The following is a 26,825-nucleotide window of genomic DNA, read 5'->3' as shown; positions in this document are numbered from 1 at the left end:
TGGCCATCTTAACTGTCACAAATGTTGTGAATTAGCTCCAAATGGCAAAGGAATCACTGAGAGTCAGTCACTAACAATGCCATTGTGGTAGGATCACAGCTGGATGTAAAATACACATTTTAACACACTGTACAGAATAACTCTGTAACACTGGGTAAAGTAAATGTAATAGTAGTAGTTGTTCATCAACAGCTAAAAAGGCAACTTTTACAATTGCAAAATTTGATCCAGTTATTATAATAATCCCCTCTTTTAGTAGTAGTTCTTTATACATTGCTGTTGTCCTTCAAGTGACCCTCATTCCCCAAAATGGAACAAAAAAGCCATGGAGTCTGGTCACCACTAAAGATTAGCTGTGCAAACTAACGGTTGAGTGGTTGCGACATTTGACTATGATTGTCTTCATGTATATTTCATGTATGATTGTAAATCTGCTTGTACAATAAGCTTGCTGCAGTGGTGAATGAGGAAAGCAGTATGGTTCATCTCTTCTAATGTCAAATGAGGATTTATTTTTGCAGATGAGGAGATATCCTGAGTTCCAGTCTGACACTTTCACGATAAGTCTTCTGGGAGTCCAAGTGTCCAGTTGTCAGTGCAGGTCTGGAGCTCAGCACTCGTCTTCTGCTTCTCTGATGGGTGGAATCAAGGTGTTCGTGGATTTATACTGACTGACTTGGTTGGCGGCAAGAGCATTCACAGGCTTGATCTGTATGGTCCTCAGGTGGGTATTCTCTGGCTCATCTGTAAACCATGTCTTTTCTGAGAAAGAGCCAAAATCATATAGAGACAAAGAGGAGGGACATCAGACAGGTAATGCTACATGGATGTCAGTTACACTTTCAGTTTGTGTTTTAACTGCACACAGAACGTTTGGTGGACATTGCAAATGTTAAAAGAAATATCATTTGAATCGATTTTGTAGAGAGAAATTCTGACATGATAAATTAATGCTCCTAGGTGTTTCTTTTTTTTTTAATGGCAGCTCAATGTCCCATAGTCCATTTTTCACCTCTGTTATGTTGCTCATCTCATGTTTTTCACAAATATACTGCCACTGAAGCATGCTGGTTTGTTGGATCAGCAGACATGCAGGCCACGAGTTAAACAAAATATATTTTCATACCTCACTGTACTAAGTTAGAAGTTAACACTTTTAACTTCACAATTCATATTGTCAGTGTCTTTTTTTTTTTTAATCGTTTGCAGGGCTTCAGGCTTTTGGCTTGATGCAACTTTCTTTTCTTATAGAATGAATTGGATAGTCTGGCATAATATATTGCCGGTGATTCATCCACTTGGCAACGTCCATGGTTATGCATTTTCATCAACATGACTTAAGGCTGTGGTGCTTCAGTACATTAACACATATGCCAGTAGATACATGTTGCCAATAATAAAACATCAAACATAACATAAAGTGAAGCAGCATCAAACCATCCACTGTTGCAGTCACACATTCTACAGTCAAACCTACAGTGAGATATGCTGCATAGGTCATAACCATGCGCTCCTGATGCAGCCATTTGGAAACACTAAACTACTTGGCTTTCATTCAGAGGGCAAAATGTCAGCAAGGACATGACCGTGTTCAATGCATTATTTAACATCATGCATAATCATTCACGTCCATACCTTGGCCCACTCTATTCATCCTTGTTGCACTTTGGAAAAAGAAAGTAGTACACTAAATGTAAGCTAAATGGGAAACACTAATATGACCATTAATAACAGAGACTGAATAGCATGATGATCAGAGGTATAAAAACAGCAGATGCTCTCATAACATGGATGTAGAGTAGGTTAAACAGTAGGATGCGACCAACAACTCAACAAAAAATAAAGAAAAAGAGAATATGTATCATGTCAGAAAATCTTCAAGTGCCATTACTATGCATCTAGCCACTGTAGCACGAGTCAAGCAGCCATATTGTTTCCATGCCTGTTGCCAAAGCACTTGGAGGAATGATGCTGTCCATGTTGCAGATGTAATTCAGAACCCAATGAGCAGCATGCAAACATACCAAATGTGCTATATAATGTAGTTGGATCAGCACAAAACAAGAGGGCTCAGCATCTTCATGTAGAAATACATGTATTTCTATAAAATATGCAATGTAAATGACTTTGTGCAGCTTAACGTGTTTTTTAAGAGGCAAAGATTACTAATCATAGAATGCTTCATTCAGCAGCTGTGAAAATGTTATGTGCTCATTAATTTTTTGAATGAACAATCAAAGAATATTTGAATGTAAATATTTTCCAATATTATGTTAGAAAGAACCTGGAGAATGCATACCTGCACCAATTCGGCAAAGTCCTCTAAATGTGTTAATGATTAAAAAAATGTTTATATATTTGCCATCAAAATACACATCAACGGACAATAGTAACTCATAGCAGCCACAACGTTTGGGGAGAGCATCTTGTCTGGGAATAGTGTGGCTCCTTATACAGTGTAACGAGTTACGGCCATTTAAATTCATCATGTTGCCGCCATGCTCGTGGCTAGTGGTTTGAATTTTCCGGAGGTGCTCATGGTTAGAAATGCCAGATGAGTTTGGGGATGCTCACAAACCTCTGGCTGGGCACCGCTGTGTTTCCCCCAAAAATGAGAGGGTGTGTGTTTGTGCCTGTGCAGCAAACAATAGTTGAGATGGGAATCCTGGAGGGTTGGTGATTGGGAAGAGCTGTCGATCTAAACCTGGGTGGTGCTTTGTTATTGGATTTCTGTGCTAGTCAGAAACTATCCATAACAAAACATTTTCGATTATTGAGTTGTAATTGTATGTAATTGTACATGGTCCCAGAACGCCAAAGATCTCTGATCAACTCAATCTCTGGTCAGCTGCTGTATGTTTTAGATGCTCAGGTGAGGAGAGGAGCAGAGCTGTCACAACCTGGTACTGAGGGTTATGAGGTATGATTATTGAGGGAGGTTAGAGGCCATGTCCAAGGCTTCCTTTGCACCGTTTAGAGTTATGGCCTGAACGTTGCCATGGCAGCTAAAGCGCCCACTGTTGTAACCAGTGGTGAAAGACCAGGCCAGGAGGACAGCAGCTTCTATGGTTGCAGGTGCAGAGATCTGAGTGTGGGAGGAATTTAAGGAAGGGCCGTGGATAAGGTCTTTCATTTGGCCTCAAAGAACCTCTGGCAAACTATCAAACTAACTCAGTAATGAAGTGTTCTCAGTTAAGGAGGAGAACAACTTACCTCAACTGGAGCTATTGCTGAGCTTGGAAGGGAAAACCAAATGAACCACCCTCTAGTTGGGAGGCAACTTTGGAAGCCTTGCTCATCTTTTTGGTGCAGATTCTGAATGCAGTGTTGTCAAGGTCATGTGGCACTATGTCTATGATTCCCCTGTTTGTTCCCCTGATTCCCTGTCTGACCAGTTTCCTCTTGGTGCCTCTCTTGGCTGGACTGATTATGAGGTGCTGGGGCTCTTGCTATGAGGTATTAATTTAGGCCAAATGTTCTGCACTGGGCTCCAACAAGGATGTGGCATGCTGTGGATTTAGTTTGTGGTTTTCATGAAAAGAATCTATAGGCACAGCAGAGTAGTGGAGATTTTCCTTTTTGCTGATGATACAGTTCTGTTTGATTCTTTGAACCATCACTTCCAGCACATACTGGGACTGTACAAACATGTGCAATTGCTTATTATCCAGTCTCTGGTAAGAATGTAGTTACTGGTAATTCACAAAGTAAGAATAACCATGTCGTCAGGTGAGTGAACATTGACTAAATTGGCAAAAACATACTTAACATATATAAAATAACATTTAAATGTAACATTCACATGTGAAGACAATGCAGTTATAATGGTGGTGTAACTTTATTAACAACATCTTCTACTTATCTTGACATAATCAATACTTCATGGTGGCAAATAACATTTCTGAATAGCATTTAAATGTTAATGGAATTAAAAAGGCATTAAGAGGACATGGTATGCAGTATTTCATAGACATGACATGATATGAACTTTTAAGACATGTAATTTAAAGTGCCGTTCAAATACAATAAGGTTCAGCTTTAATTTAAACAAAAACAAACACAAGTTTCAACAAAGCAAAACTTGGAATGTCATAAGACGAACAGACCCAGTGACCATTATTATAGAGGTGAGAGTTATTAACAAGAAAGCGCAATTATAAATAAAACTAAAGGTCCTGAAATGTTTGCCATTTTCTACTCTGAGGGGTATACTTACTAGCCCACTCTGTAGGGTCCTACATATTTTAACCAAGATGGCATCATCCCAAACTGGAAGGTCTTAGTAACTTGTTGGAGTTGGCCCTGTGTGTGCAGGTAAGAGCACTACAGTGAAATAAGCAATGACATCTTCAATGATGAAAAAACTAAAACAGGTAAAGTTGAATAAATCAAATTATCCCTTCAACTACATTCAAAAAAGTCAATAGTTAATTTTACGCTAACAGAATTTATCTTGGTTGTTGAAACAAACCTACAAAGCCCTATATTGCATGTGTCTCAAAGTCTATTGTAAACAAAATCTGTTGATTCAGATATCTAGCTTTTAAACTGTGGAGGGCTTTTGAATGGGCTCTAAATTGCAAAAATTGTCCTTTTATAGATACTGAAGATCGAGAAAAAATATGGTACATCGTGACAAAATGTCATTTGAAAAAAAACTAATATTTACTGGTACACTTAGTGACAGAATTACTCACAACCCTGGTAAAAGTTTACTGTGGCTTAAAAAATGTACAAGTGTGGAAAGAAAAGAAAAGGACAGAAGCCCTTTGTTGCTACCTAGTCTGCCGTATACCAGACGATTTGGCCCTGCTCAAGGGGCAAACCATGCTGTTCTGTACTGTATGGGGTAGTTGAATGCGAGACATACAAGTAACACATACATTCACATTCAGACAAACATACACACACCGACACCCAGACATGTTACAGTCTGTCTGGACCCTACAAGAGGACACACAGGACAGTAACTGTTGGCAGGCACTGTTCACGGACAAAGACAGTCAGAGAGCTTTAGAGGGGCACATACTTTTGTTTGTCTCGTGTGTCCCTGCTTTTGATGCGGTTGGTGCGGTTGGTGGTTGGGATAGAGTGGACAGATGAGCTCTTTTTGCTGGAGGAATGGGACGAATGTGAAGAGTGGGAGAGGCTGGTTCGAGACTGGCCAGCGTTGTGGTCAAACTGCATCAGGCAGAATATCAGGTCTGAGGGCACCAGCTCAAACGCATACGGTGGATTGGTTATGACATACCTAGAGGAGAGAGGGAACAGATGGGAGGCCAGTTCTGAATTCTGTGTAGGTACATGTGGTTTTCAAGCCTTTTTTGAGGTTGTTTTGAGCATCTAAATGCGAGGACACATTATCTCCGTACTCACCGTTTGGTACATTGGCTTTGAGCGTTTAGATGTGCGTCTCGTAGCCGATAGATGCCAAAGCACAGCATGTTGTATGTTTTCAGGGCTTTACAAAACAGGTCACCATAACAACCACCATCCTGCAAAACAGTCATAAAAACAAAAAAAACTGTATAGTACACAATTTGTATTTTAGCAAAAGTAACACAAAATAAAAAAATATTAAAAAATACACCTATATGGACTAAATATAACTCCAGCATCAAAAGAATAGTGAACTGTTTATTTAAGAAAGATGGTGATTTACACCATATGTAAATTCAGATAGTCTTTCATCACCAAGCCCCTAACAACACCTATTTTCCAAAAATATGCATTAAATTTGGCCTACTGCTTATTTATGATCTGTAGAGCTGAGGAATCAGCTCAACATATGAAAGCATTTATCTTGAACATATTGAACATATACTTATCCCATTATACTTTGATCCATGTTGGTACAGTATAACATTTTGCATATGTGAATATATTGCAGCAAACCATCTATAATTACAACAAGGCTGTAGACTGCAACTGACATCTCAAACTGTATGAATAAGAAATGTAACATTACTGGGATTTTTTGCTGAAAGACTTATTTGAGGATGACTGGATTGGATTAAAACTCTGTATTCCTTTATCACAGAACTCACCTATCTTTGGAAATACAATCCCTGTTAGTTATCTTAACTATAAATCACAGCTGTCCCTGTTAGTCTGAATCCTTTCACTGAAGTCAGCTCCCACAACACAAGCAGACAAAGATGTGCTTAGCCCTTGGGTGACAAGATCAGTCACTTACCCCGAGGTCAGCGAAGGGCCCGTCGTACAAGGCCAGCTGTGCCACGCGACACCTGTCCCTGTTCGCCAAAGTCTGTGGCGTGCTGTAGCCGCCCCGTAACGCATTCTCCTCTGCCAGCAGCCCCTCCAGCTCCGGCGTCGCCCCGCCTGTTACCAGTGTCCGGATCAAGGTGAGGATATTATCATTGAAGTATGTCTGAAGGAATAAAGGTAGAGAAGGGGTAAATCCTTAAGCAAACGCCACCAAAGTCACAACTGAACCTTCTGAAAGTGCCAGCCAGGCCGAATGGTGCTATCCAACCCTGCCCCGGTGCATCACTTTGGTCTGCACACTGAGTGAAAAGACAGGAGAGACCGATTACTGCGGATTACTCTTAGTCCCATCAGAGAGAGACACGGGAAGTCCATGTACGCATTCACACTGTCCAGGCATTTCTCACAGTTAAATAGCCGACAATTATCTGAAAAAAAAAATCAGTTTTACAAATTGCATGTTAACCCTGATGATGCACCATCAGAGGGTTCAGTTGTTATTCTTGTGATTCCAACTAGTTATTGCTTTGTTGGTTTTAAAAAGGGCAAATGTCTGCCCTTTTCTTTGCACTGCAGTCTCTTGTCTCCCTCTGCTTGTACTGCACAGTGACATCTCCCTTGGCTGCTGACAGCACTATTGACTAAAATGATGGATGAGGGCTGTCCATTAGGTAGCATTACCTTTGTCTAGACTAGAGCGCACTTGAAGACAGCTTTGTTCTAACCTCACTCAAACTGAAAGGCAGACAAGTGAAGCCATCATACCTACGACACATTCCAGTCTTGTCATCTATTGTTTTAACGTGAGCAGAGACTGTCTTTTTGTGTGTGTGTGTGTGTGTGTGTGTGGGAGGGGGGGGTCTATCTGCATATTTCAGATATCTGAGAGATATTATATGCCATGGCACAAAAACTAATATTGTCAGTGAGCTAAATCGATCAGGACTTACAGCGCTCATTAATGAATCCAGCACACTGACTGCAAAGGCTGTCCCACAGGCAAAAGGCTGAGTGAGGTATAACTCTGTGTCTGGGTCGTCATCATCATCTTGGTCCAGGAACTGAACGTTGGAGTCATTCACTACAGGGGAGGGAAACATGTACATTTCGTTACTTATTTTAAATTCTTTTAAAATGATCATTTTCTGCACTACGTACCAGATCTCATGGGCTTATTATGTGATTTGACAAAGCATGGATTGTGTGCTTTAACATACATCAGGCAAATACTTGATTCACGTAAAGAGGAGGACACAGAAGTACAGTGGTTGTGCACAACAGAGTCTGTAGCTGCAGATATGGACTGTATTAGAAATCTGTGTATAGTTTGATAAATTCTCTTTAAAATCTTCATTCTGAATTTTGATAAAATTGTACTTTTCCTTTAAACGATCATAATGAAACTGTGTCTGGTATTTGTGTTTGGCCTTGTGGCCAGCTAGCCTCTGCCACATTCCACATCCAGACAGTTCATGCACACTCATGACACCATGCATATTGTCAAAGCTCTAGGCCTTGGCTCACAGTCCTCCTGTAGTCAATATCACTAACACCAATATGCCATTGTTTGTCTTGTAAATCCAAGACAGAACTTCCAATTACTTGTACTTGTGTGTCGAAACAAATGAAAGTATCTCATTGTCCCAGAACCTTCTTTGAAGATGTCTCTGAGCACAAAAACACATGCAGTAGCTGGAAGAAAGTAATGATGTAAAATTTAGTTGGAGAACTGCTACTTCTGTGAGGACAGAAATAAATGTCAGTCATATCGACAGGGCTGAGATGAAAGAAGGGCACGGGCCAGAGAATGTGATCCGACAGAAGATGCTATGAAAACAGCCACAAGGACTTCTGAGGGATCAAAGGCCTTGTAATTCTTAGAAAAATAAAAGAGAAAAATTTTGCTTTGAGATAAGGGGCCAAAACAAGACAGGCAATTTCAACCAGAACCAAGGGTAAAATGTGCTCAAAGTGATGCCATGGGAATGGACTGAGCCTCTTGTGCAGTGAGAGAAATCAAAAGAAAGCTGATATGGAGGCAGCAGCAGTTACAACACTGCAGTACAGGACAGAGGCACTTCTTACCCAGCTCAGTTATCATTTGTATGCTGGTCCCACTGCTTTTATCCTGACTGAATGAAATCACAGGCAGTTTTTTGCCTGGCTTTGCTAATGGTGCTAGACAAGTGTTGAGGAAAAAAAGTTACTGGAGCATGTCAACAAGGGACAAAAAAAAACATAAAAACTCCACTTTTAGTACGGTTAATCAAGTGTTGACAGCCTCTAATTGCAGAAATTGTGTTTTCAGATCTGTTAACAACTACTTAACTGAAAATACATGCTACAGTCCAGCTAGCATATTAATCAACTGACACAAATACACAGCAGCAAGCGTACCTAGTTCTGTTATGATGGGAATATTTGCTCCAGTTGTGACAGAAGTCTGCCTTACTAATCCATGGACTGGGCTGTTTTCTGGAGAGGATCTATCCATGCCTGGTGGTGTGAAGCCTGAATGTACACACACACAACATAAAACACATGTGTTAATGCAATATTCAATACTTCATCAAAGGCTGCAAATGGACATATCAGCAGAACTAATGCGTAGGGGCTACTTCATCCATTCCCATCCACTGCTCAAGTATAAAGTTGCTGAGTTGCGATGTTACTGTATTCCTGACAAGGTCCAATATTAGTCCATATATAATAGATGTGACATACTGCTCATTTTGTTTCCCTCCGATTGTGTGTGCATGGAGACGGAAATCTTTTACACACACACACAAAAACATGTACGGTATGGAGCCACGAAATAGAAAATAAGTGACGCAAGATTGAATTCAAATTGACTTGACATTCCTTGCTTTCCTCAGACTGACAAGTAAGCACATTAAATCAGTGATGCTGTATGTATTATACATAGGCCGTGTTTTGACATCCATCACTTACTGCTGACTCAGGCAAACGCGAGGTCATACATGTATTAGAGAAATAATGAAATTGGCAGGGGTTTTTTCCCCTCTCTCCTCGGGTCAAAAGGTTTCTAAAAGCATTTCTCTCAATGCCAAAGACTGACCATTATTGGAGGCTATCTCAAGCTAACTGAGTGCTTCAGTCGCTGTTTTGAACGCTGTGACATGTAATATTCATAAATTATACACTTTATATTTTTAAGTAGTCCCATCTGCTGAAAAAATGTGTTAGCCAGGTAAGGCTTCTGTGCCAGTCCTGTGCTTGTTGCCACCAATTAGGTTTGTGAGGAAACCAGTAGTTACAGTAACCTGAGGAATAGTCAGTAGGGTTTAATGTCAAACGCAGTGACACCAGGTCAGCCAGGCAGCACCCAGTGAGGGATATTCTCTGTGCCAGGGCCTTGTCCCTTCTAGGCGGTGCAGTGAACTATGATAGGGCGCTCCTTACCTTGGGAATTAGCCTGCAAGACCCCGATGCTGTCGTCAAACTGCATGGATTTGATGTTGAGTGACGCCAAGATGCATTCTTTGTCCTGCAGTGATGCATCGTCAATATTGTTCTGATTGGCTGACAGAATGACACACATGTCGCAGAGGTTGATGTTGACAGCCCTCAAATCTGCCCGACTCAACGGCGTGCCCTTTGAGAGGAAGTGAAGGAGAGAATTTGTTATCTCACCTATATGATAAAAGAGGTAAATGAAAGCAGCAACTTTTAAATTGCAGTTTTCATCCTTGAACCTTATCTCAGCCTGTCACTTACTTTTATACACTTTTATATACTACTTTACCAAACATGTTCTAAAGGAAACTTAATTGCTGCCTGGATCACGTCATTGGTAAAGTCTTTTTATTCTTACACTGAAGAAAAGTCATACAGTGTGGGATGGTTTGGCCAACAAAGCTCATTGAGATCACCAGTCCTTACATACTGCCTTCCATGAGTTGTTAGGATTGTACTACTGGAACAACTGATTAAGGAAAGATCATGGTTTTGATTTCAATATTGAAAGAGGAAGTCCTGTCTTGTGCTTCAAATCAGCTTTGATTATTTTTTGATATTTAACCAAAATCCCCACCACCTTTCCATAACCTTGAGCAGCTGCTTTAAGTTGCTAAAACATAACCAGAAAAATATTGATCATGCTTTAGTTGCCAGAAGCAAATATTTTAGGAAAAATACATGAATTAAATCGAAAATGAAAATTTTACAAACATTTTGCTTTTAAATTTTGACCTAGAAAACCAGTCCATCTAATAGTTAAGATAAATATCAAATTCATGGTAGCGCTAGAGGAAAAGTCAGGTGATCAGTCATTGTATAGGTACCTTGAATGTCTGTACAGAATTTCACAACAATCTATCAAATAGTTGTTTAGATATTTCAGTCAGGACCAAAGTGGTGGACAGACCAACAGACAGATCCGTGCTGCTAGCATGGCTAAAATTAGTATTACCATTGCGACAAAAAATATTTGCAATGCAAATTAAATGCATGTGCTCGTCATTTTTAGGAGACAGGGATCATTTTGTTACAGTGGGTGAGTATTTGTAAGGGGTGACTTTGTCATACTCACAGGTAAAATGGAGACCTTTGGAAAATTGTGAAGAGTCTCCCACTCCCGCTTCAGATACTCAAGGGAGCCGACAAACACAATGTGCTTCAGCTCATGGTAGTGAAAGTTGCTGGCTCTCAGGGGCATGACAAAGTTGCGGAGACCGATCAATGCTGATTTCACATCTCCAAATATGCACACGACCACGTGACCGCTCAGAACAGTCATGGCTGCCTCACTCCGGGTCTGGGGGAGAAAAACAAGAGATAAGAAAAAAGATGTTTATGACTGAAATGTGGCATAAACTGCCTTTTCGATCAAATGTTAGTGCTCTCTCTTCTTTCAGGTGCCTACTCACCCAGTAAAATATATCATGCAGTTCATGACTGCAATAGACGATGAAAGTAATTTGAAAAATGGCATATGTATTAGTACAAGAAATGTTCTATGAACAGGGCCCCTATATAGCAAATGACATGTCAAACACCTCATTACAGAGTGTTTAAGTGCCCTGTCAACCTCTGATGGTGCTTCGTGACATGACACATCTGTCACCGGAGAGATGAGTGTCAGGGACAAATGACGTGTGTGAGTAAAGGAGCAGAACCTACCAAGATGACCTTCTCGATGTCTTTGGACGGGCACCAGTGAAACATCCCCGTGGAGTCGTATTTCTTTACGTTCTCGTCCATGCTCTCAATCTGCTCGTTCCCCGGGATGAGGAGCGGGTCATGTCTAATCAAACAAAAAGACAGGAGAGAGGGAATGGAAGAATACCATCAGATGCTGTGAATGTTCTTGGCATTTGATTAATAAAGCGTGGCTTTAGGCAGACATAAATGGTAATACTTCTAAGCAATTTTCAAAACATGATTTAAGAGAGACAGATATTAGAATAATATCAAAAATGACTAATCAAAAAAATAAAATAACAAATAAAACTTTTGCAATAGACCATATTTAGGGATCTTCCAACAAATCAGATGTACTTTCCCTTTTATTTCCTCTTTGCACATTCCTGTCAGAGGCCATCTGCAGAAATGCCAACAAAACTGCCATGTCATCAAGCAGAGTGACATCAGCAGCAGCAGCCAGGCGGAAGGAGATGGCAGCAACACACTGCGTTGACTGGCATGAGCACAGAGATGCAATTACGCCCCCTTACTGCATACAGCTTTTGACGTAGTGTGCTGCGTGGTAAAAGCTTTAACAGACCAGACTTTAAATATTTCAGCAATTTGCCCAATCATATTTGCTTTTCAAAGTGATGGGTATTAATGTTTAAACAGAGCATCAGAACTACATAAACTAATTTCACTGAGCGCACTGGTGCGCCTCTTCCTCCCCGACACTGACCACTAAAGCGGTCTCCCGACACGAGTACCTACGGTTTTACCACACTTGTTCTGGTCAGAGTGATATGATCTTTTGACAGTGTTCCTGGGAATATATTAAAATATTAGATTCTTGTGATACCAAAAACAATCATCTGACTTTCAAACCCTCCCATTTTTCCTCTCATAAACCCAAAACAAAGTACACTTAAACTAAACACATGCTCATGCAAAAAATGTTTAAAGTCATATCTAAGATCTTCATCCTAACAGAAGTGATGCACTAAGTGCTGAAGCTATTCTAGTATTCCTCAAAAAGGGAGTTTTTCTTTTTGTTTAATTTAAAAGAGGGCATTTTCTTGAGCCACACCTTATATTTTTATTTTACGTATTTTGTATGTATGCAAAATCATACATAAAATACCAACACATAAAGCTAATAATAACTAAAATCAATTAAATTAGTTTACTGGAATCATTAATTTGGACAACATAATTTTGTAAAATGATAACACAACACCACCACATCATCATACACTGTTGCCCATAAAGTTGGAATAAAATGTTTTTTTACCTCTTCTCATGAAATAATTGTGATTTATTCTTGATAAATAAAGTGTATATCTTCTCATCTTTATTGATCAAACTCTTCCCAACATATCACAGTGAAACTTAAACCACAATTAACCTTTGCAAACTGTGTATTCAGGCTTTAACAAAATTGGTGGTATTGAACAATTATTCCAACTTTATGGGCAACAGTGAAATATAATTCAGCCAACGCCAGCAGTCAAACACCATCAGCTACAGAGGCAACAGTGCTATCTACGGAGGCCTTGTGCTGCCCAACACAATTTTAAATAGACTTTGTCAGATTCAGATCAGAGTGGAAGATGTTATCTTCTGAAACTCAGACAGAAGCCTCCTGTCTCTGTCCAAAACCTTTTAAATACTTCAAGTCTTCTCCCCGTAAGAAGAACATCTCTTTAATCCATGCGAGTACTTTATAAGAATGCTACTTTAAGTAACATGTTAAGTATGCATGAAAGTGTCAGCTGAAACTACCATCCCTCAGGCTCCAAGAGACTGAAGCCAAAAAAGCCTGCCTTGGGCTTATATACCCTTAGGCAAGACCTGGATGTCCTTTCAAGAATGGAAGTGGTTGGGGAAGGAAATGTCTTTTCTACTTCTCACAATCTCATCTGTCAAAGCAGTTTTAAATTAAAGGAACGCAGTATGTGCACACTCAATTCTGTGGGTGAAAGTATGTAAAATGTTATTTTAAAGTGTAAACGTTGGTTTCCGGAGAAAATATCACCTAGTTCCTCTCTAGAGATAATGCTGAAAAACTAAGAACTTGACTATTTGTAGGGACGCAACTAAGGATTACTTTAATTATTGGTTGATTTGATTATTGATCGAATATAAAATGCCAGATCTGTGAAAATAACTAATATAAAATGTCCCAGAGCTCAAGGTCACATCTTCAAATTGCTTGTTTCGTCTGACCAGTAAGTCTAAACATATATTCAAACATGCAAACATGATATAAAACTGAATAAAGCAACCAGTGCTCACACTGCAGAAGCTGGAGTCAGATAATGTTTCATGTTTGTACTTCATAAATTATGTTAAATCACCTGAAGGTTACCAAATCAATAAATGTAGCACTATTTATCCGTGACAATCATCTTCCATTTCTCTCTTTGTACCCTACATCAGCAGTTTCAGTTCGAGTCTAAAATGCAACTTCTAATAAGAGTGAAAGCATTTAGTGGTTTTACACCTCGGCTAAATATTTCATCAGAAGTCGAATGCTTCACCACTCACTCAGTGGAGACCCTGTCACTTCAGTTTGTCCTTGTGGAGATGACTGGCGAGGCAGAGCTCTGCCAGGATAGCTATCGCTCACTGTCAGCCATGACGGCCTGTCACTATCCTGCACTGCCAATTGCCTCGGCAGTGCTGTAGCAGACATGACGTGTATGTCACGGCGTGGTCCGATGTGAACGCGTTGTGACATCCCACAATTAGATGTGTCTTATGACCCATCCAGGAGCCTGTGGAAATGGTGTTAATTTCAGTGAGATCGTCATTGCTAACTTCCAGACAGAACATGTTAGTTTGCTGATACATCTGGAAACAGGAGACAGTTCTGCTTCCACAGTTGATTGCTTTCTTCTTTTGTGCGGTTCGTTTCATTACGCGGAGCAGAGGCGTCTGTGAGTGTCATTTCTGTAAGCGCACTTCTAAACATTCAGAATGATCAGCAGCATAATTCACTACTTTAGTAGTAAGATGACACGTTTGACAAGACTTCACACGTCATGACCGCAAAACATAAAGCCAGGTGTCTTCTAGAGGAGCGTAATGACAGCTGGGAGAGACATAAAGTAGAAGCTAAACATGCATATTATGTAAATTTTCTATTTCAGCATCACTGCACTAGCTGACTGTAACACTGCACAAGCAGTGAGGACAGGCAAAGTCTTTGAAAATCCTCCCCATCATGCAAACTGACAAAGGCTTGCTCTTCAAAACCTACAGCCAATCTGTTGATCATTACTTATTTACAAAGGCCTTGAGGCCGCAGGTCCTGTAAAAACACATTTGATATAGTATACACCAAGATGTGTTTTTTTCTCTGCTTGTTGCAATGAAGTATCCCCTAGGCTACCGCAGAGAATCTCTCTCCAGTGTGTAGGCAGCGGACACACTGAATGAAATAACACATCCACCTGTACTGTAGAGAGTATTAGCATGGCAAGTAGATGGATTGGTTTGGTGGGCTGATATTTAGCTGGTGGCTATAGTACTGGAAAGGCCTGGTTTTGTTACCCAAGAGTCTGGAAATCACCTGAAGCGATTCAACTTTGACACCTCTTTGAACCAAATCATACAATCAAACAAGGACAAACGCCCACCTGAAAAAACAGAGGCCATAGATCAAAGAAAAACATATAAACACTCCTTTTACATATAATACCAAGTCATTTCTTATAACTACTGCATTATATTGCTAATCATCTCATAGTATCATCTCATCTCATAGTATTAAACAACACAGACATTTGTGGGCTACATTTCTAAATGTCAAATGAATAGCAGCCATATTAGCAATGAGAACATAAAGTCATCTGTCAGTTTTAATTCAATTTCACCTGTACAATTCCACTTTGTATACGTCAGGCTGCAGGACTTCCCTGTTGCCCTGCTTCCTTATAACGTTGCACTTAATGACAATGACTATTAGTATTATCATCCATGTAATGGCCTCTTGTTGAATAACAGCGTTATCTCCAGTCAAAATCAATAAGCACCGATTTAATTCTATGGGACAAGATAAAAGCAAGGTAGCATTTGAATTCGCCTTTCATTGTGATGATACATATCATCTGTGGCCTTACGTGCTGAAAAGAGCTCAGAGGGATCCGACAATAGATGAATAGCCTTGGGCTATCTATCCTTTAGAGCGTCTCTGACTGGCTGATGCTGTCATTAGTGCCAGGCCTATTTAAGAGCTGTAGTCTGTGGATGTCACTTGAAACGTCGTGGCATGGAGTTTTTTTCCAAGTCTGACACATTTTCCATAAAAACAGCACATAAAAATCTTCTTTATCATGTTTTCCATGTGGGGGGGGGGGCTGGTCACCTGGTAGAGTGTGTACCATTTCTTAAGGCTGAGTCCTTACTGAAGTGGCCTGGGTTCAAGCCCACCTCCCTCTCTCCCTGCCTTTGCTGTCTTTCTCCACTATCACTTTCAAATAAAAGCAGAAAACGCCCCAAAAAAACATCTTTAAGATGTTTTCCATAATATATACTATTGAGCTCCACTAACATTGGACCTTTGAGGTTGCTACCAATACTGATATTTGAGAGTTTTAAAAAATGAACAGACAATATATCAGCAAGTATATGCTTTATAATATGAACACGACAAACATTGTCGGGACGTTTAAAGGAGCACTAATCAATATTTTTGTATTGCCAACAGATCAAATGACTGACTCCCTTTCAGTTTATTGTCTTACTGCACGCAACATCACTGTTTTGATTCACTCTCACAGCTGTCATCAATCCCTTTTCCCGACAACAGCTGTTATCAGCGAAAAGCAGTCTGATATGCCGACTGTACGCTACCTGCACAGCACCAAACGGCAGTCACACAAAGTCTGCAACTAGCTGGTGAACATACTGGAGCATTTAGCAGCTAAAGAGGCAGATGTTTCCCTTAGGAGTTGGTGGAGACCAAAACAAATCTAATATTGGGATTATGTTTGTTGGGGGAACAGAAACATGACTCCTAACGTATGCTAGTGCTGCTCTGTGTGGTGGATGCACAGATATATAATAAATTCTTTGCTAAGACATTCACTATACCAGCTTTATAACATGATAATATACCAGTGTTGTGTTTGCAATGTGTTGTGCTGCTCAGTTTATTTAGGTTTAAATATGGTTATTAAAGAATTATATTGAAATAAATGTATTCTAACTCAACATAGAGTCAGATGAGGAAATATCATGTCCTACCTCATTATTTTGGGTGAGGAGTTTGGTGAATTTCTCATGCCTCCGTTACGCTGCTTTTTTTTAGGCGACAATGCCGTCGGTTGGTCCTCTTCGACTGCAAGAAAAGGCAATGATGTGAGCGAACGAATAATCAGAGGAATTGCAAAAAATCCAAAAATCAATGACAGCCAAAGGACAACACAGCACAACTTGAGGTCAGTGAATTCAAAGAGATAATACGTGTAAAGAGACAGACTGGAAAGAGTGGTTGGGGAAACAAAATGGAGTAGGACAGGACACTTTAACTAGTGTGCAACAGAAAACAGTCCAGTGTTTCCATGATGACAACGGGACACATCAGCACATCATTTGCATGATTGTGTATGAAGATGCAAACATGCAATAGTGCCATCATCAATCATCATGCCAATTGTTGAAGTCTAATCTGTGAGGTTTTATTCACCACACTCCAATCCAGAGAAAAGCAGTAATCCACATGTCAACAAGTTTAGGATTCAAATAATAAGGTACCACAATTACATCAAAGGGTATTAGGATACTTTAATTTTTAATCCCTTGTTAGTACAAATTCCTTCTTCTTAGACTTGGATAGCTTCTCTTTTGGCCGTGCTAATCACTCACGTTCTCATTTAATTAAAGTAATAACCTATAAACATCAAGCTTCCAGCATTATGAATAAGGCTGCTTTTGTGCCAATATTGAATCCAGTCTGGATTGCTGGTCTTTCTTCATCTTGGGAGTGACGCCCTTGGCTCATATAATTAACTCGGTCTTCGTGCCACAGTGATTTATGTACAGCTGAGATGCCCCTTGGACATTGTCTTTATCACTACACGAAACTGCACAGAGCCGCTCATAGGGAACAAATTTCAAGTTTTACCCTTGAGTAAAGTAATCAGGCAAATATTTTCACAAGCTAATATCACAGTTGAAGAAAACTACTCTACTCTGTGGCAGTCGCTGGTAAAATAAACACAAGCAGCAAGAAATGTGTTTTCACTAATCGCATTTTAACAGCCATTGTTGATAGTGGGAATATCTTGTAACAGGTCATGGAAAATACACTCTTTTCTTTTTAATGGTGGTTCAAGCTGTCAACAGGATTTTTTAAAACACAGACACTAAAAGAGCTTTCATCCAAATGAGCAAACTCCCAAAGATCATGGTCTTTTGCAGATAAACACAGGATTTCGGGCACTGCTAGCATGTCTGAGAGTGACACTGTAATGGAAAATTTTGAAGTACGGGGGGCTTCCAGTGGAGGAGGATGCTCCAACACACTGGCCCTTCACATCTTGCTTGGCCTGTTCAATATTTAATGTTTCACAGCTGACAGCTGCACACACTGGGTCATTAGTAAGGAATGCTACACATGCAACCACTCCAGCCTGGCAAGCACATGCTTTGGTTGTGCTGTTGTTGAGCACAGGCCTGCCAAACACGCCAACGGGAGCGGGAGGGGGGGGGAGGTGGCCCTTACAGTGCTTGTGACTGAGTGTGGCGTTATTGGAGTGACTGTGGTGATATCTGTATTTCACCGGAAGGCTGCGTGCCCGCTGGAGCCGACTGGCCTCTTCTGGCACTCCCGGTAGCCGCCCCACCTGGCCCAGGTCCCCGGAGCCCATGAAGCTCAGCCTTGGAGCAGAGGGCTCTGCGGGGGGCAGCAGGCTTCCCTTGCGGTTGTTTACCAGTGGGACCGACACAGCAGCACCTCTGCTACGGGGCCCCCTACAGACCGCGCTGGCTGAGTTGTGGTTCAGTTTAGCGGACTTGTATTGATAAGTGGACAACTGGATTAGGAGACCGTCGTTTACTGCTAAATGAAGAGGAGTCAAAATCAGGGTCTGTAGAATGCAAGTAAATGGATTCTTTGCTTTTTTAAAAGCACCCAGGTTCTCCCAAATCACAGAAAAACACATCTCCCTCCGTACCTCTAGTTATATCTAGCCATGTCAGTAGCTTTGATTTTATGTGCAGGTGAGGTTTTGAGGTAGTTGTCTGAGATTTCGGCCTCCATCCCGATACAATGGAGTTGAATAAAATGTCATTTGTGGTGCACATAACACTGAAAAATTATAATTGCAAAACTCAACAATAATGTGTCTTAGTAAAAATAATTATTCACGTTAATCCTCAGGCCTCACTGTCAACAGTTTTCATTCACTGTGTGTTCTGTAGATTATCCAAAGTAACTAGAACATTGAGATTGAGACATTGAAATTAAATCAGGTTTTGTCGCTGTGAGCACCACAAGCACAATTCAATTCCCCTCCGTAGTGTTAGGTTAAGGCAGAAATCTCAGAGACAGATATTTCAAGTTCATAAAACTGAAACAATCTGCATGTCTAGATACCACAAAGAGTGGGCTATAAAATGCTTGCTTTGTGATTTGGTTGAACTAACCCTTTAAATCTTAACATTAACCACAAGATAGGATTTGATTTAAGCTGACTTCAATAAGACCTGCAGTGTGTATGTTAATAAAACATCTTGTGACTCTTATCATAATTAAAGCACAATCACAGGTTTTTGGGGGTAATTCTTTCTGGCACAAGAATGCTAATAGCTGAATAATTAAAATACCTCATTTTTATTAAACACCACTTAACCACTTGGTATAGCCACAAATGTTGGATATGACATTTACTTTGATATTTATAATAAACATGAATTAATAAATATGCTTTCAGGTGTTCCAGCGAGTGTTATGCCATAAGAACAAGGAGGTGACAATGTGAATTAACAACCACTAGCTGCTGTATGCAGTTTATGCCTGATGAGGGAGGAATGAGTCAGTATCCACTTGACTATTTGAAATGTGAAAGCTTACAGCTCCACTGGTGTTATGCTGTAATAGAGGTAAAGATAACATGATAAAACAGACCAAAGGAAGCAAAGGAAAAGTGTTCCCCTCACTCCGAAAAATGGCTAAGAGCTAAAACTGGAGAATGGAGATGATTATTTCAACAGTCAGCTGTCTAGCAGATTATCCTCCCTGCTCCAGACCTCCACTATTCATCTGCCCCATGTCAAACATGCACAGCACTTCTCTAGGACAACACATTGTGGCAGATTTGCTGCCTATCACAGATCCTGTTAAAAGGGACAGCCCACATGGTTCACACTCCTCTAATGGCTGCACGAGAACTGAGAAAATATTACTCATTTTTGATGCCTCCTCGCTGAATCTCCATTATGAATTCTTGCGTACATTCACTTGAAATCTTTTAATGTTGTATTTTCAGGTGCACGGCGGATTAATTCACCCCCACGCAGAGTGAAGCAGCAGCACCATCTACTGCTGAGCAATTACTGATGTTCACCACACACCACTCAGAAACAATTTCCTAATGCTTTGCATGGGAGATACAATGATGGATGATGATAGACTGGACAGAGCGATGAGCAGCAAACAAGTGAAATACAGCAGGTTAGAGACAGCTCAAGTGGTGATAGCTGGGAATTCACAAGTGGAAGGGTTAGAAATTAAAACTTACTTGATTTGATATATCCATTATAGCTATTTTTAGCTGAGAAAAATGCAGAGACAGATGACAGGTTACAGGGAAGAACAGGTTGCAATGAAAGCAAATTATAAATGACAACTGGGAACTGAGGGAACTGAGAGATTTTTCTCTGAAAGGCACTTTAAAAAATGAGTTTCGCCTTAAAGATAACATGGACAAAGCAATGAGAAATAAAACATAGGTCAGGTATGATTTTCAGCCATGTGGTCAGTAAGCTGAACGGTGGGTCGCTGTCAGTGTTTGTAGGTGGTCACCTGCTGACTATGAGGAGTCTTGTTTGACGTGTTGCAGTAAGCACTAATCTGGTGATTTGCGAGTCAAAAGACGTCTAGGTGCATTTGGTGAGAAATATTTCCGGCTGCATTATTTTCGTCAATAAACTGATTGATCATTTGATCTAGAAAATTTCAGAAAATAGTACAAAAACGTTACAATTTCCCAAAGACCGAGCACAAGTTATCAAATAGCTTGTTTTGTTCAGTAATTAAAAACTCAAAAATCATTGAGTTACTTTCATATAAGATAAAGAAAAACAACAAATCATCACAATTAGAGAATATTTGGTATTTTTACGCAGGAAATAAATTGATTATCAAAATAATTGCAGATTCTGTTGAAGTAATAAATGAACTAATCTTTTCAGCTCTATCAAGGTTACATATTACTGTATTTTACAAGCATCAAATCACTATATTTCAATGTGGAGGAGGTCCTTAAAACAGCACGCACTGAAATATAGTCATTAAATTGCTGTTGAGCCTGGACGTCTACAAATGTAAACCAAATTTTGTCTGGTTTTAACCTAGTTGTTTAGATGTCTTTTGATATGAAGATCACCAATGCTTTAACATTTAGTCAGGAGATTTGCATGTAACAAGACTCACAATATGTGACAATACTGTATGTGTTGTTGTTCTTGTATTGTCTATAGTATTGTGTTTATTTTTTTCTTCTCTTTCCCAAAAGCTGTTTACCATACCTCTGCACTGCCTGACACAACCTGCATGGATGCATGGAAGTTTCTGTGAGTCACTTTTTTGGAGCCGTGAGTCCCACACATGCTCATTAGTACCTTATTTCAACCCCTTGCTTATAATAAAGGTCATGCGTTGAGCTTAAGGCAGGACAGTGACAGCAATGTTCAAACAGGGACCTTGCTGGTCCTGGCATCTGTCGCCTGCAATCGGAGGGCGCGAGCAGAGTCACAGGACTAACAGGCTAGCATCTGTCCCACAACGAGAGAGGAGGAGAGGGGCGGGGGCACTCAGCTGCCTGGTGGTTAGGAACTGTCAGGCTGAGTTTCATGACAACCGGTAGCACTCCAAAAATGAAAATGCAAACATAATTTCCATGTCAGGCCGTATAAGGCCTCGCTCCGCGCATCTCCCGCACCGTGTCGACAGCAGCTCCAGAGCTCTGCTTGGGCTTAGCTAGCCAGGCAATGCTCACAGCGCACAACCCTGGGAGACATGTTGAGGGGTGGAAATGCCCAGAGACTTTCAACTATACACAGAATGGTCTTTGATCAAGAGACATTCGCTAAAGCTGTCTGACACTCTACAGTGTTTTCCAGCAAATTGTGTCTATGCTCTGCAAACTCGGACACATTCTTCATGCCGTCTGCAATACATCAGTACAATTTAAGTTGCCCTCTGGCTTTAAAGGGGAATCACACTTGAATTAAGAGCTCGTATGTAGCTCAATTCAGTTCACTGAAATCCAGTACGATCCAGCACTATTTTATTATGTTTCATTCCTCTTCCAATCCACTTCAAGCTATCACTATTCCATTCTGTTCATCTTATTGGTACAATTCAATCAATATAATGAGATTAAAACTCTCTCAAATGTAGATACTGCAACCCAGAGCTTCTCCTTTGGCAATGAATGGAGCAGTGGTTTGTGTACTGAATATGTTTTGGAGATTTTACCCCCAGTGGTTGTTCAAGCTTTTGATCTTAATTTAATAAAACCAGTACATTAACCTCAATATGTACTGCTGCCCTCAGAAAATCCCCTCAGGTGCTCTCCTAACCACATTTGTATAATTAATTGTCAGTGGCGTTTATACATATAAATATCTCAAATCCTATCCTGCTCACCCATCTCTGGAGGGTACAGTAGTGAAATATTTGGATTAAGTGAATGTTATTTGGGTTATTCTTAAAACCCTCTCCAGTGACATCCATGTAAAGCTTGTTCACCCTTGTTTGTACACATAATTTGAAGAAATGCATGCAAATTCTCCACCAGGATTCCCATGTTTGAGGGTGTTTTTTAGGGAGATTTGTGGCGGGGATGCACAGCTGTACATTTTTCATGGCTTCAGCTTTAATTTCTTGTCAGTATGTTGGCGAGGTCACTGGAGGGGAGAGCACACAAGTATTCAGGGGGGAATTAGTTTTTACACTCGGCGAAAATTTAGCATTCGTGACCTTTGATCTAATTTAAACTAAAGGTCAATTTGAATTCACAGTCTCTGACAAAACACCAGCAAAACAGTTTACCGGCATGCTTCACAACAGTTAAACGTCACCTCGAAAAGTAGCAGCACAGGCAAAGCAACATCTATATCCATGACGGTAACGACACAGCTGCTAGAGCTAGACAACACACTGCACAGTTAACACAGTGCATGTTACAAACACTGAAGAGCACATGTCATGGCGACAACTTACAGGCACGTAAAGTGGCTGAGCAATCATTAACAGAGACAGCAGAGAGTGGGATGTCGCGTTGAGGGGAGTCCATGTTACAATGCACATTAACTGGCATGCAAGAGCAGTCCCGCTCTGAGCGGCCGCAATCAAAACAACATGCCAGTCTCATTTTCTTGTAGGCGGCCGTCTTGGCTACAGTCATGGGTTCAGACGAGAGGAGAGGAAGAGCAGGTTAATGCTGAGGGTCGTTCTGGAGGAAGAGTGGACAAAGGCAAGACAGGGCACAGAGGAAGGCTGCTGCTGGGATACACAAGATAAACTTTGTGTTGACAGTGTGCAAATGTCATATTAGGAAATTTGATGTTTTTCCACTTTTTGTGGTTTATTCGATTTGGGTCATTTCTGAGGGGGGAAATATCATAAGGTCCTAAAGTCATGTGGTTTGGGGGGTAAAAATGTGTCATGAGTGGGGGAGGGAGGGAAAGGGCAGGTCATGAACTTTTTCAGCAGCAGAAGAAACAATAATTCCCATGAGCTTTCTCTCTTGACTTCACCCCTACCTCAACATGATCCCTACATGTTTATGTCCACTGTGTGGTGAGACATGAGACATGCTATAATTTTACAACAATTAAATATTTTCAGTGGTTTCTAATTCTAGCTGAGAATTGAGACTCTTGGGGAAAGATGGCAGAAAATACTCTGACAGGTAAAAGTAAATGTGACCTTTTCTCACATTAAGCATTTTTCTGGGCTAAGATAGATCTGTAAGTGCATCCAGAGAGGACAAAAACAAAAATGACAAGTTCCACAACTTGTCAAGTAATACATACTGTAACTACAACTTTGCCATTTGTCCCAAAGCATTCTTGATATCAGATGGAGGACAAACTGTTATCACGTCATTTTAGGGTATGTGTGAAATGATTTATTCCTTTTATCAAAATGCTTAATGGTGGTTCTCTTGCTGCGCTCCTCTGGCTGTTTGTCAAAGGACTGTGGGGACATCTGGTGGTGATCTGTAGTATTAGTGACTGACGCAGGCATGAATGAAACAATGCTCTGGTGATAATAATTTGAGGATGCAGCACTAACTTTTTTCAAACAACAAAGAAATAAATGTGGTTAGGTGTTGCATGCTCAACTGTTTATTCCTGTCTCATAAATTGTTATGACTTTAGAATAGTAATAGAATCATTTATTAGTTTGTTGCCCTTTTTTAAATAGTTTTCTCCATTTTGAAAGCAGTGTGCACATGACAACAGGGGGACCCAGGCAGCATCAACCATTGTACATGCAACATTTACAGTACATTCAAACAGGTCGCTTCATTCAGGGGTAGCAGGCTGTGGGGAAATGAATCCACATTACTCACAATATATCACTTTAAGTTAAGGAAAGTGTGTCAAATTCCCAAGCAGCAGGAAGAGAATACATCAAATGTTAAGATTGGCTGTCAGCTATAATAGTTAAGAGAATACACCCATAATAATAAACCCATGTGAAAGAGCAGCAAAGTGGCACATGATGTTTTTTAAAACCAAAAAAAGAAACACACGATCCATCCAAGTACCTGTGGTGTTAACAGTCTCTCTGAACGCCTGTTAACATCACAAAGTTATCAATGAACCGTGACGGCCCAGACAGCTGTTACACAAAAGAAAACAAAGCACACATCCACACAGGCAAACAGATGAAATGCACTTTCAGGCTGTATTCACAGGTGGTTTGAGAGGAGTTAACTGGCTTGATTTGTCACTTCTCTGTGTATCTGTAAGTATATATAAGTCTGGGAATCACATGGAAAAGAAAATATGCCATAAATGCTAAATAATACTCTATCCTCTGATCTTGTCAATTAGAAGGGGTGTCTACTTAAGCAGCCTACAAAGAAAGAATAAAAAATAAAGAATACTTAAAGAATCAGTTCACCAAAATCACATACTAAACATATCTCAAAACTACAGCACATGAAAACAAAACTATCTGCATGAATACCAAGTAGTGGAAAGCTATTGCTTTTTGGGTGAACTGATCCGTTAATGAGGGCAGGTATTAATGTCATACAGAGGCCAAATTATGTAGTTTTACAAGGGAAACTTGGAGTGCACCTGTTCATTTTGGCTTCCGAAAAAAATCCGATGACCTTTCTTCAAACACAAGTTACAAGGTTTCAAGAAATTAATAATTAATGCAGGAACTAAGTGGTTTGGACACATGGCTATGTAGGTCATGTAAATACAGCATCACACTGCTACACTGGTGCTAACTTTGTGCTTAGCGTTCTGTAGTCTGTAGTGAAGAAATGTTAATGAGGTCAAACAAACAATGTTTAGATGCAGTCACTTACATTTCTTGCATCCACATTTCTTTATCCTTTTGGGATCAGTAATGTCATCGTGGCAGGCTTTACAGTAAAACAGCGCCCTGTGGAGGAAAAACCAGGAATCCCATGTAAGCCAACATATCTACATGGCTGAGCAGCCAATGACCAGTATGCTGAAATAAAGTCTTTCACTATGTCAACAACAAGTCGTTTCATGTGATCATTCTGGAACAGAAAAACAGTATTTGAAGCTTACAGAAAAAAACTGTTAAAAACGAGGCACTCTGGTTTTCAAAAACAAGTCAGGCATTCGTCAAAATGAGGAGCATTCATAATGTAACATAGCTTTAATCTGCAGGTTGTATGTATGGAGGTCAATGGTCAATTATTCTTTTAAATCCCATTATCTCAAGGTCACATTTGCCAATTATTACAGTTATGATGATGATGATTATTATGTGACTTTGTGTAGTTGTTTTCTTGTAACAGTTGTTTTGTTGTAACTGGGTCATTTGCAAAGCTTCCAACTTAATGAGATAATTATCTTATATTCTTCAGATAAAGAAAATTATAAAAAACTGAAAACAGGTGAAACCATGGCTGCTTTTAGCTTCCATAGCAACATGTAGCTTGAAGGTTAAAACACTATCTCACCTCAAATGCCACAAAGCTTAATTTCTTGTATCCAGGAAACACAAACCCAAAAGTATCAGAGAACAGATAAAAGAGAAGGCCACAGTTGGTCTTTAAATCTTACCATTTTCCCAAGCAAACAGCAGATTCTAGCATACAGCAGATATTAGATTGCAAGTGCTGGCAGCAAAAACTTCCTCAGCAACAAAGCATACACTTCTTTTTCTAACATCACCAGCTAACATCAAACAGGCCAACAACACATTCAGCTAACTAGCATATTCTGACCTCTGGCAACATGTGGCCTAAACCACCAAACTAACCAAACAAGACTCCTTACCTACACTATCATTAATCCAATCTAACATGTATTTTTCATGAATTACACCATGCTTTGATTTTCAAAATATTATTCTACTTGGTAAAAAGAAAATCTAATGCTTGCATGAATTTCAAGAGTCTTAGCCCTTGAGCATGACTTTGCTTTTAGACACCATTTAATCTCAGGTCCCGTTCATTACCTCTTCACTTCTTTGGCATCGCTGGCAATGAAGAAGCCCAAGGTCCCCTCCTGCATTTTCACGTGGTTTCCGGGATTTATCAGGGTGCTGCGAGGATTTAGAGACCAGAGATGTCACAGTGGAAAGTTATATCACAGAATTTGCAAGGCTTTGCACTAATCACTGGCCATGGCACATGCTGGCAAGATTATGCAACTCATTTGGCAGCGTAGCCTCTCTTTTATTAAATTAACTTGATAAAAGCTGATAGCAGTGACATTTCAAATGTTCAAATGAGCATCAATGCATTGGAGAAACCACTAAAACAAAGCTTCAGCTGTGCTTAAAGAAACCAACTGCCACCTTCCCCATTAATTTGTCAGGATGTTATCAGAAATGCCTGTGATCTCTGTGAACAAACCAATTTAGCACATTTTGTAGGACGCTGTGTTTGCAGTCAAACAGAAAAGCTGATTCAAAGTAGCTTCATCACTGAAGCAAATACTGACAGCAAGCACACCTGCGTATTTAAGTTTGTGCATCCATGAATTTT

At 40.1% G+C, this 26,825-nt stretch overlaps 1 protein-coding gene across 3 annotated transcripts in view; it reads right to left on the bottom strand.

The window, feature by feature from the left end:
* Nucleotides 1-595: 595 nt before the first annotated feature.
* Nucleotides 596-26,825, bottom strand: part of LOC139220031 (calcium-activated potassium channel subunit alpha-1a-like) — a 78,208-nt gene continuing 51,978 nt past the window's right edge. The window contains exons 17-30 of one of the 3 annotated variants that reach the window (XM_070852072.1): nucleotides 26,294-26,380; nucleotides 25,164-25,240; nucleotides 20,124-20,156; nucleotides 16,627-16,720; nucleotides 11,371-11,494; nucleotides 10,781-11,005; nucleotides 9,652-9,844; nucleotides 8,626-8,739; nucleotides 8,314-8,406; nucleotides 7,179-7,309; nucleotides 6,197-6,391; nucleotides 5,377-5,495; nucleotides 5,030-5,251; nucleotides 596-762 (exon numbers count right to left, since the gene is read on the bottom strand). In XM_070852072.1, the coding sequence (XP_070708173.1) occupies nucleotides 741-762; nucleotides 5,030-5,251; nucleotides 5,377-5,495; nucleotides 6,197-6,391; nucleotides 7,179-7,309; nucleotides 8,314-8,406; nucleotides 8,626-8,739; nucleotides 9,652-9,844; nucleotides 10,781-11,005; nucleotides 11,371-11,494; nucleotides 16,627-16,720; nucleotides 20,124-20,156; nucleotides 25,164-25,240; nucleotides 26,294-26,380 (1,729 nt within the window). In that variant the 3' untranslated portion in view covers nucleotides 596-740. The remainder of the gene's footprint in view (nucleotides 763-5,029; nucleotides 5,252-5,376; nucleotides 5,496-6,196; nucleotides 6,392-7,178; nucleotides 7,310-8,313; nucleotides 8,407-8,625; nucleotides 8,740-9,651; nucleotides 9,845-10,780; nucleotides 11,006-11,370; nucleotides 11,495-16,626; nucleotides 16,721-20,123; nucleotides 20,157-25,163; nucleotides 25,241-26,293; nucleotides 26,381-26,825) is intronic. The other 2 variants (XM_070852073.1, XM_070852074.1) reach the window with 2 other exon arrangements.

Source organism: Pempheris klunzingeri, chromosome 20 (genome assembly GCF_042242105.1).
Source record: "Pempheris klunzingeri isolate RE-2024b chromosome 20, fPemKlu1.hap1, whole genome shotgun sequence".
In the NCBI taxonomy this organism is placed as follows: Eukaryota; Metazoa; Chordata; class Actinopteri; order Acropomatiformes; family Pempheridae; genus Pempheris; species Pempheris klunzingeri.
The sequence above is the reverse complement of the archived record's forward strand: the minus strand, read 5'-3'. Positions and strand labels throughout refer to the sequence as shown.